This window comes from Enoplosus armatus, chromosome 13 (genome assembly GCF_043641665.1).
Source record: "Enoplosus armatus isolate fEnoArm2 chromosome 13, fEnoArm2.hap1, whole genome shotgun sequence".
Classification (NCBI taxonomy): Eukaryota; Metazoa; Chordata; class Actinopteri; order Centrarchiformes; family Enoplosidae; genus Enoplosus; species Enoplosus armatus.
Genome location: NC_092192.1, coordinates 24,051,115 through 24,062,472, shown reverse-complemented (window position 1 = coordinate 24,062,472; position 11,358 = coordinate 24,051,115). Strand labels below are relative to the sequence as shown.

Genomic DNA, 11,358 nt, shown 5'->3' with positions numbered 1-11,358 from the left:
GTGACGGGGAGCCTACTCCCTTCATTGGTTTTAAACTGCATTTTAAAAGGGTGCACAAGACAAATTAAAGATAAGAATAAACTCAATAATGTGGTAGGTGGCAAACGAACAACAAAAGTCACTGGAAGAGCAAAGTCGAGAAAGAAGCACAATGGAATTACACTACTCATTGTGCAGTGGTGTGCAGCATCTGCTACTCAATGTTGCTTTCTCAGTGTGTTTGGTGAGAGGGGAAAGCCAAGTGTCATGTTCTCCCATTTTGGGATTACTTGTTATGTTTACAGTCAATCTCAGGGTCTGATCCTTCTCAATGTATATAGAATGTAATTACATTTCTAATTTATTATGCATTGTACATAACTTGTACATAAACACATATTTATGTTGACTTATTTTTTATACATTTGTGCATCAGTCTCACTGTGTACTGTCCAAACTGAGGTTGTATACAAATTAAAATAACCTATTTTGGCAATGAAGAATGTTTATCCTCATCTGTTTTCCTCTTTATCTTTATGTGGATTTATTGTGGCGAGGACGTGTCTTCACCATTATTATACCTCCTTCCCACCTTTTGATGTTTGTCCACTGCTTCTGATTCGCGGGAGGGAGTGGAGGTCTGCTCTCCATCTCTTAAAAGGGTGAGATTAAAAGAGAAAGAAGATCGAAAAAGAAATGTGAAGAGTGGGAAACAAAAGGAACAGGAGGACAGGTGGGACTAAAGAGCAAAGGAACTGCCAGGTTAGGAGAAACAGGTAGGAAGTCCATGTTTACTGAGAAATAGAAAGTAGTGTGAAACGGGTAAAATGATAAATAACGATTTAGTGTGAAAGAGAAAAGGACAGACAAACATGGCAGAGAGAGAATAAAGACATACTCCCCAGAGACATCTCTGCAGGGGGTCAAGGGTCACTGGATGCCCCCCGCTGTTGTCACAGGAACGATAATATCAGATTCCAGTTCCAAACTGAGATGAGGAACGACTTTCAAACATTTCAGGAAGACTTGAATCACCTCAGGCAAGAAATCCACCTCATTTTCAGGAGGATAAAAAAATGAAGCCCTTTTTCTCACCTTAAAACAACAAAAAAAAAAGTTTGACTCTGTGAAGTCATAGGCGGCAAGTCAGTCCCAGTCAGTCTGCTTAAACGCAAGCTTTTTCGACCGGAGGATTTCTATCTTCATCATTGTCAATTTCCAAGAGTGAACCACCAAGGAGAGAATCTCCAGAAAAGTTTGGAAGAAAAAAAGAGTGCTGAAAGAGAAGGGAATCCGGTTCCAGACTAGTTTGATTTTCAGCTGACATGACACCGAAGAAACAGGTATGCTGGTATGATCATGTTATTATTTGCTTTCGAGTGTGCTGTTGGACTCAGTTTCATTTGAGACTGGACAACAGGGGGAGCACAGGCAGTTTTAGTTTAAACTTGCGAGTGTCATGGAAATAATTGTAAAGCTTTTCATTTATCGACATCTAACTGGACAATAAAAAGTATCAACAAAAATTTTTGCGAATTAATAAATCCATAAGTACACCAAATTACTAAGTATTTCATTAATTGATGTTTAAATGGGAAATAGAAAGAAGAATTTAAAAAAGAATTTACTAAACTAAACCCTCAAACTAGTTATTAAGACCTCCCAGTTAAGAGGAGGACAAATGGGAAATACAGGAGGGAGAACTGCCCACACCACAATTATCATTAAACCCTGAAGCCATTTGCCTGTAATCCACACACCCTGAGTACGCATTAGCATGCTCATTCTGCGTCACCCAGGACTCTCAGCCTTAGACACCAAGGCCAGCTGCCTGCCAAGCAAAGGCAGATTTCAAACTAGTGTCAAAAATCCAGTTAACAAGACAAAATTCAGAGAATTTGTGTCATTTAGTTATACAAAGATTGATTGCTCGCCCTCCTGGCCTTGCTCATCTGACCATAGCTCAGTATAAATGCCTATTCATACAACGAAAGTATTCTGTATTAAAGATATTTGGAAGGAGATAGAGAACAGTACAGTACAGATAACAACAATGGGTGACCCCACTATTTTGCGGGACACTGTTGAAGCTGTTGTGAGGGGGGGGGGGTTGGATTTCAAGAACGTCACATCAAAATGAGATCAAAAGCTGAACACGAGGCATTGATTTGTAAATTAGGAAGGAGAGAGAGAAACACCGACACAGACAGACATGCACAGCAACAGCAGTATTTAACAATAACAATGTTAATAAACAGAAATATGAATAATAATTGTAATTGGGGAGAGTCAAGCAGGCCCAAGGCGGCAGGCGGTCCATAACAACGATCTACAGGAACCTGCGAGACAAGACAGCACAATGAAAAATGAAGGTACAAAGTTACTAACATGTATTAATGGGACACGAATGTGCACAGATGAAGAGAGAGAGGAGGAAAGAGGAGTTCAGTGCATGGTGGCGCAGTGGTTAGCACTGTCGCACAGGAGGTAAAGCTGTTTAGAGCGGGTTGGGGGTTCGATCCCCAGCTGCCCCCGTCATGTCGAAGTGTCCTTGAGCAAGACACTGAACCCTAAGTTGCTCCCGATGGAGACCAGCACCTTGCATTGCAGCTCAGTCGCCATCGGTGTGTGAATGTGTGAGTGAATGGGTGAGTGAGACGTAGCTGTAAAGCGCTTTGGGAACCGTGAAGGTTGAAAAGCGCTATATAAGTGAGATCATTTACCATTTACCATTCATCATGGGAAGGGCCACTCCAAGGCAAGCCTGAGCCCAGCCCTGACTATTAGCTTTAACAAAAAGTTTTAAGCCGTACTCTACTCTTAAAAGTAGAGAGTGTGTCGGCCTCCTCTAAATATATCAGGTTTTGCAGCTGTTTCCGAGGTTCCTGTGTTCGAAGGTAAGTCCGTACCGCCTGAGGCCAGGAGGTGATGAATTCTGTCTCTAACAGTTAGACATGTATCTTTAAAGAAGCTCATGAAGTCATTACTGCTGAGGGTTATAGGAATACACAGCTCGATAGAGCGGTGACTCTCTGTACACACTGATATCTTGAGAGTGATAACTTGTGTCAAAGCCTTGTCTCATGAATGAAAAATCTCTGTTACAAAAAGAGTTGTTAAATAATGGGCCGATAAGAAAGGATTCTGTAGAAAGACTTTTAGATGTCCAATTTCAATGCCATATGCCGATGGTGTGAGTAAAACAGTGTGTGGGTTTATGTACAGAGAAGCCGATTGAATCCAATAATGAGATAAACTCAGTACTAAGGCTATCACTATCAACTTCCACATGAATATTAAAATCACCTACAATAATTACTTCAGTTTTAAGGACTAAACCTGAGAAAAATTCAGAGTGTGGACCTAGAGTGCGGTACACTATAATGAATAAAATTGGCTCTAGGGTTATTTATCATTAGGCCTTACACATCATAGAGAAGGTCCAAACGCTGTCCGTCTGTGTCAATTGTCAACTTTTCTGTATCAAGTGCTAGAGAGATTTGGATTTAAAGAGGACATCACATGCACGCAGCAACACCAACGTCATTCCATCCTGACTGTTCAAAGAACTCTCCTTTAAATAGGCCCACAATCTACTGCACAATCAGTTTGTCTGTCTCTACTTTATCTGCGCCTTCTTGAACTGTGTTATTCTATGAATAATGCGTTCAACCCAATACAATCCTCCCATGCTTGTCAGCGAGAGAATAAAACCAGGAAGTGTTTGGTTGCCACCCTCTTCAGAACGCATGGTAACTATTAGTGATGGGGGGAAACGTAGCTTTCTGAAGCACCGGACCTCTATGAGGCGACTTGAAAATGGTTCACTGTTTCGAAGCATTTGATGGTCACAAATAGCAACATCTGCTGGCCAAATGCTTTGTGGACGGATTCAATCTGAGACCATGATGGAACAGTCGGTCATCTTGTCCAATAAAGCTTGTAATATAAAAAGGGATCTCTTGTAAACACTGCTTTGTTTTTAAATGCTGAGGCAGATTGATGAGAACGTGCTGTATTCAAAACGCAGCGCATCACCTCTCTGATACGAGCGTGACCCAACAAGGCCTCATTTGCGAAGGGTCACGTGACTTTTGGCAAACAGAGCGTCAAATATCTTGCTAATAGCTGCAATACGTCTACTTTGAAAGCTTGATCCTGTGTTGATCCAAGCTCGAACGGCTTGTTTCAGACAGCGAGTGAACTGAGGGGCTGCATGAGGGGCCAGTTGAAGATAAATCAGGAATCTTTTTTGAACTGTGAATCATGCCAAGCTGCTCAAGTGGACTCACAACATGAAAATATAGAACTGGGAATGAGCATAATAAGTCCCCTTTTATGTCATATTAGACACTCAAATGGCAACGATGATGTTGCACATGACTGAAACTGAACGTGCTCTTGCTCATAGCCTGCAAAACTCAAAGTTAACTGAGCCAGTCGATAACCAGCTTCATAATGCCGGTGATCAAACTAAATATGTCCAAATACCTGCGTCGTATTGGACAGCATTCATTTAATTACGTGTACCTAATAAACTGGCAACTGAGCATTTGTAATTTGTTATTTAGTTTTTGTCACTGCATGTGCGTTGTAAGATAAGGCCATGTGGGCAAGACATACAATATTTGAATATGTTAATAAACATTTGCAGGGATAAGAAAAAGAATCCTGTTAGTCCTGGTGTCCACCACAATGGTGGTAATTGACTTCTACTATACTGGTATAATACAGGCACCTACGCTATCAACACAAGTAATAACAGTAGCAAATCATGCAACGATTTTATAATCATTCATTTGTTTTTTTCTAAAATGTTGTGAAATAGCCACGTGAGCGCGTGGCTGACAATGCCGGGAAGCCGAGTATTTCGGGTGTGGCTTTTTGTGTGGAGTTGTATCTGCACAACCTATGGTTGCGAGAGGCGGGAAATCTGGGACAGATTTACGTCCGCGAGTCACTTTAACCGAATGAAAAAAAACACCCCTCCGTTAATTTTTGGACCCCCCCCCCCCCCCGCATCCAGCGCCCGTTCATAAAACCTCCACCAGGCCTGTGTGAGCAGTTCTTCTCTCTCATATATATATATATATATATATATATATACCCCCCCTTCTTATCATTTCAGTAGAACTTCCCCCCCGCCCCCTTCCTGCGTCAGTCGACAATTGTCAGGGCTGCCATTTGCCAGTCGCAGGGATTCCTCCTCTCCAATTGGCTCGCAGATACGTCAATCGCGGACATTTGGTGACTCGTGTGGGAGTTCCCCTGGAGTCGGGAGATGGAAGGGAGAAGGCTTCCACCGAGCCGAATGAAGGTAAGAAAGACTCTTCGCGTTCATTTCTCTTCAGCGAGGTAGAGAGGGGGCTGGCCGCTACGTGCCATAATTAATTCAATATTCTTAAGCCGTAGATTGGTCATAGTAGTGGGGTATAGTGTGTGGTCTACACAGTATGTCGTTGGGGGAGAAAATGACTTAAAGTCAACATGAGTCTTGATAATGAATTTTTCATATGCAGTTATAGAAGCTTGAGAAGGCTTCCATTTAATAATGGTTTGGGTTCAAGGCGGAGGTTTATCATTTAATTTGATCTAGCTTGCAGTATTTTGGCTTACAGTTGTAAAAACAGGATGCTACTTGATGAATATTATTGTGAGTGTATGTGTGTGTGTGTGTGTCTCAAATGTTAGTCCCAATAGACTATTTCAGGAGAAGGCCAACACTTCGTTTTTTTAATTTCTATTGTTTTGATATTCTACATATCCCATTTAAAACAGTTGTTTTATCCTAATTATTCAAGTTGGTGGTTTTGATTCAGAGCCTTCCCGATCTCTTTCTCTGTTGCTATGGAAACCCCCCACCCCATCCCGCTCCATCCCCTCTCCATGTATATTTATAGTAGCCTATATTTGCCAGAGGTAGGGCTAAATGGGGGCCCGTCTGCATGTAAAAAAAAAAAAAGAAGCTCCCTGTAATATTTCACAGAGTGACATGCATTAACTAAAACTGTCTGTTTCCCCCGGTGGTGTCAGACAGAACCAAAGGTGAGGTCAGTCAGTTACTCCAAAGTTAATAGCCTAACAATGACGGTAATAAAGAAAGAAAAAGGATGAGGCAGATGCAAGAAGGAGAGAAAAGAAAATATGACTTGTGGATCTGGAAAAAAAAGGAAACTACGCAACCTTCAGACCACAGCAAATTCCTTGTAATGTATGTTACTTGGCAATAAACAGTTTCTGATTCTGATTCTGATTCTGATTCTGATTCTGAAAACTGAAATTAAAGGAAGATTTTTAAGTAAGTGTTAGAAATCCATTAACTACTATTAACATGCCAGTATACAAACCAATTTCAAAGCACACCACCGATTTCAGATTGTTTCCCTACGTTTCCTGCGTCAACAATCCGCATCCTCTCCCCCAAAGTAGGCCATTATGGCTTGTTGCTCCAAGTCTTCAAGATTGAGGGCCTGGATGGCTGCTCTTGAGCAGCAGAGTGCCGGCAGGAATGATGCCGGAGTGGTTGTAGTGTCACAGGACTACAATCAGTGTCCAGGCCAGTATGTAATCTGTGTGCATGAAGGGTTAATCGAAGTCTGTGGGTAAATTCTGAACCTGTAAACCCGTGCGTTCCATGGCAGCCAGAGTACATTTTCTTGCATGAGCAATATGAGCTTTTCCAACTACGATATAATCACGGAAACACTGTGTGAACGAATGATTGTTTAGCCCTTGTGCCAGAAAGCAGTTATGTAGAAGCCTGAGGAAAGGTTGAGTGCAGTGTTTGTCATTATTCAATCAAGACTTGCTCTCGGGGGTTTCTGAAGCAGCTGCTCAGATCTGGTATTAACATCTGTCCTGGGTGATCCGATCACAAGTGGACAGCTCTGATGCCAGGTGTCAATGCACCCAAGACGCACTGAGGACGCACTGAGACCCGATCGCTCCGACCACATTCGGAGGTAGGTCTGGGCCGCTTGTGTCCACATTCTTTAACAAGTAAAGTTAAAGCTGTCTGTCCATCAGGAAACTCCGCAAATCACCGAGAGTTGAGGCAGAGCAGCCGGAGGACATCAGAGGAAAAACCAGAAAACATTTTCTCCATAAAACACACAAGTTCCACCAGAATCAGGGAATAAAGTTATAAAGTTGCGTTTTTGTACAGTAATCAGTGATGCACCCAGAAACACAGCATCATGTTTTTCCAACCTAATTTTTGTCTCACTTGTGGTCTGATTAACAGTAAATTCATCAAATTCGGGATAAAAACCGACGGAAATGAGGTACGTGTTTATTTGCATATGGAGCGGGGGAAGTGACATCCGATCACAAGTGGTCACTCGAGGCGCATGCGGAGACGCATGTTGGTACCAGGTCTGAGCACGGCCTGAGAGTGGAGTAGATGTGTCGTTATCCAATAATAAGTTGACAGAGTGTGTGTGTGTGTGTGTGTGTGTGTGTGTGTGTGTGTGTAGGCTGTTGGTGATGTCATATTTTGCAGTTTAGTTTTTATCAGTCAAGTCCAAAAATAGCAAGATTACAGTAGTATGCTAGTAATGGCATGTATAATCAGTGCCATCTTGTTGTTGTTCTAAAAGGTAAGACACAGTGAAACACCATTGATCCCCAAGGAGAAACTACGCAAATGCAGCAGCAGAAGAATTGACAATAATTGGGATAAAACATGACATGATTAAACACTAACGGCAAAATAGAACGTAAACAAAAGGAGGATGATGTCAGCATGTCGCTGATGAATGATACTCACTTTCTCAACCAACTAGAAAATATGTTTTTATGTTATTGTGTTTGATGGATTATCGGTGATTTGATTGATGACTCATGGAGCCCAGCATGCAGTGTGTTAAGTGAGGTGTTGTTCCATCACAGGCCTCCACGCCAGCTTCAGTGGTGCTGAAACCAGAGTTTTACATCTGAGCATACATCTTGACAGTGAAGAGGTCCTCTCCATATTGTTTTTGTTTTTTTGCAATAAAACAAACTACAGATGCCCAATGGCAAATAAACATGGAGGATTTTCATAGTTTGACTTTTTATTCATCACTTGACCATGACACATTCCGTTGCCTACAGGCGTTAAACTCGAGCCTAAGTATCAGCTAATATGTCTAGGCAACCAGGTCCTCATCATTGTGTCTGAGTGGAGACGGGGAAGTGGCTGTTGAAGCCTTTTGTGGCGCATCAGGTGAGGAATGCAGAAAGGAAGCGATCCAGTTTCGAGAAGAGGGCTTACTTCATTCAGTGAAATTATTGTGCGAGTCGGGGTATCTAACGCTGTGCTGTGTTCTCCCCACAGGTCTGCGGTCTGTCAGAGTGTGAGTAGCAGGGCAGGAGCATGGCTGCCGGTAAGCACATAACACACACACACACACACACACACACACACACACACACACACACACACACACACACATCCATCAGCTCAGATCCATAATGTTCACAAACGTCTGGTTTGTTGCGTGGCTTGCTGTTTCAAACATAGGTCAACCTCTAGTTGTCCCATCAGTCTTCCTGTGGGAAGCCCTCAATGCGAGCGGGGGTTTTTAGTGGTGGATCTTGTCAAGACCTGTCCCCTCGGACCTGACTCACCACCTATTTCTTTACCTCTTAACCTCAGTTCTGATGCTTTCTTGCTGCTGCATGTCACGGCAGAAGAATATAGCCCCAAAATCTATGTGATGATAAACTGTCACATTTACCCGGATGATTGTAAATAGTCGAGATGAGTTCTGTGTTGCGTGATATTTCCCTGTGCTGCTGTAAAAATATTTGGTTCTTTGTATAGTATATGCAAAAAGTGTCCAATCCTTGCCTTTCACAGCTTCTGTAAAAAGATCAGCTTCAAAGTACTCAGAGGCGCACCCACAACAACGCAGACCTGTCTGTGAATGTGTTGAAGTATCCCCATGAGACTGTTGAGCAATCCTAATGCGGATAGCTGAATTTTTCAGGTTGTGTTTTCGCTCCTGTGTTGCAGCGTTCCTCGATGGTAAGGATGCTCACTCCGTCCTGAAGCGGTTCCCTCGCGCCAACGGCTTCCTGGAGGAGTTGAGACAGGGGAACATCGAGCGGGAGTGTGGCGAGGAGAGCTGCAGCTTCGAGGAGGCCAATGAAGTGTTCGAGAACAAAGAGAGAACGGTGAGCCCAGTGCCCAGGCGACTCCTGTCGTGTTCGTCAGCTACTCAGTCATCAATCGTGGTGGCGGCGTGATAGCAGGATTTATCGAAAGATGATCAGGATCCAGAGTCAGGCCTCTATGTGATCTCTTTTTATGTGACAATGATTCTGCCATGTCATCAACAAATGACTAGTGTGTGTTATTCCACATGACAGGGTCCGCGGATCCTTAAAATGTCTTAAAATGTCTGGAATTGTAGAGGGGGGGGGCATTAAATTTGATCTGGGGCTGAATGAATGAGCTTATTTGTTTGTACGTTAAATAGGTAGTGTACACTCCGCTTGGTGTATATATATATATATATATATATATATATATATATTTATGTATGTTTATATCAAGCTGCCATCTCTATATAGTCTAGTTTGGCGATTTCTTGAGGTCCTCAGAGCACCATTTTCTTTCAGCTGGTCGCTTATACCCTCAATAGAGCCTGGACTTCACTGTCGGTTTCTCCATGTTTTGGAGCATTTTTTAAGGCTACTGTTCCCGGTTACACAGGTTTATAGCATGCACTTATGTCACTCAAGGTTCCTCTACTCTACTGTGAATGTAGGCGGTAAAAAAAAAGTCCCTCAAAATGTTGTTCAAAGAACTACGATCCTTGCCAGTTCTCAGCTGCCCCCTGAAAGATTTCATCATCAGTCGGGCACCCCTCAGTCAAAATTCAGTCGAGCAGGTTTTTGGTTTTTTTTGTGCCAGGGTGTTTCCGGGGACATCCCACACCGGGTGCAGGCATCTGTGGACCCGGAACCCAGGCTGCCTCTGAGCGAGATTGAGGCAGCTGCCCGGTTCTGCTTGGAAGTGGTGAATTTACTGGTCACGGCAACTTCACACGATATAGTCTCTGGCTTTTATTTGATATCTAGTGTCGGCAAAAAATGTTGCACATTTAGTGTAGTTAGCACGTATTAGCTCGGAGGGCTGACTTGACTTGTTTACTATATTACTGAACGTCGCTGTCACCCTGAACGTCCCGCCGAACGTCCCCATTCAAAAGTCTGGCAATTTAATAAAGCATTGCTTGATAGTCTATATGAAAAAAAAAAGAAGAAATGAATAGTCAAATATTTGTATTGACCAGCCAAATCTCGACTGACAAGATTCTGAGTCGGGTACAGCCCTATTTAGAACTAAGAAAAAGATCCTCCGGTCCGAAAACGCCTATTATCAACAAGAAAACATTGTTTAAATACCTTCGGACCTTAGCTTTAAACAATGGATTTCTGGGTGTCTGGTTAAGATTTTAATTAGCAATCCCATGTCAATATGTGATGCACATTTGACATGCACTGCCAACAGACGTGTGTTCACAGTGCAGCGGTAAAGAGGAACCTCCAGGGAGGGCGCATTGTAGCACTGGGTTTTGCCTCAAGTGAGGCTAAGCCTGAGATCTAACCTGACTGAAACCAGGCTAGTCCAGGGGAATATGGTTCCTGGTTTGACTGGTAATCTGGCTTTATTAGACACCCCTACGGCTACTTTGAAATCCACATATACATGCGGCGGAGCAGCAGTCACATTTCTCCCCTACCCCGACATTAGTGTTAGTTTCAATTTTAGTCTGACACTGAATTCAGAATGAACCCAAGGTGTAGAAATGTATCTCCTGTGCTTCCCAGATGGAGTTTTGGAGGACTCGCAGCGTCTACACAGTGAGCAGCAACGGCGAGGGGCGCTCTGAGCGTGCCGACACTGTCTACATGGTCGTTCCTCTGCTGGGCGTGGCCCTGCTCATCATCATCGGCCTCTTCCTCCTTTGGAGGTGCCAGCTTCAGAAGGCCACTCGCCGGCGGCCTGCCTACACCCAGAACCGCTACCTGGCCAACAACCGCAGCACCCGCAGCCTGCCGCGCATCCTGGTTCACCGGGAAACGGCAGCACACACCGAAAGCTCGCACCAGGAGTCCGGCTCACATCCGACGGTTGTAGTGAGCGGTGCTGAGAGAGGAGGAGGAGGAGGTTCCCAATCGGACTCCCACGGCCTCCACCAGCAGAACACTCGCGCCCTCTATGTCCAGGACTCCTCCCTGTCGGTGGCCTCGCGGTTGTCCGGCGCCACGCCACCTCCATCTTATGAAGAGGTGACAGGACACCTGGAGAGCAGCGGTGACGAGACCTCAGCACCTTCATACAGCGACCCTCCACCCAAATATGAGGAGATCATAAAGGAGAAATGA

General features: G+C 43.8%; 1 protein-coding gene across 1 annotated transcript; it reads left to right on the top strand.

Annotated features, from left to right (window-relative positions):
• Positions 1-5,281: 5,281 nt before the first annotated feature.
• On the top strand, positions 5,282-11,358 carry LOC139295804 (transmembrane gamma-carboxyglutamic acid protein 3-like). Its single transcript, XM_070918063.1, has 4 exons — positions 5,282-5,296; positions 8,297-8,345; positions 8,978-9,138; positions 10,801-11,358. Exons 2-4 carry the CDS (start codon positions 8,336-8,338, stop codon positions 11,356-11,358), a joined length of 729 nt encoding a protein of 242 aa, XP_070774164.1. The 5' UTR covers positions 5,282-5,296; positions 8,297-8,335.

Excerpts from the sequence above, each read along its gene's own strand:
- LOC139295804 (XM_070918063.1), top strand. Across the intron at positions 9,139-10,800 it reads TCGAGAACAAAGAGAGAACG|ATGGAGTTTTGGAGGACTCG; the intron begins GTGAGCCCAGTG and ends TGTGCTTCCCAG.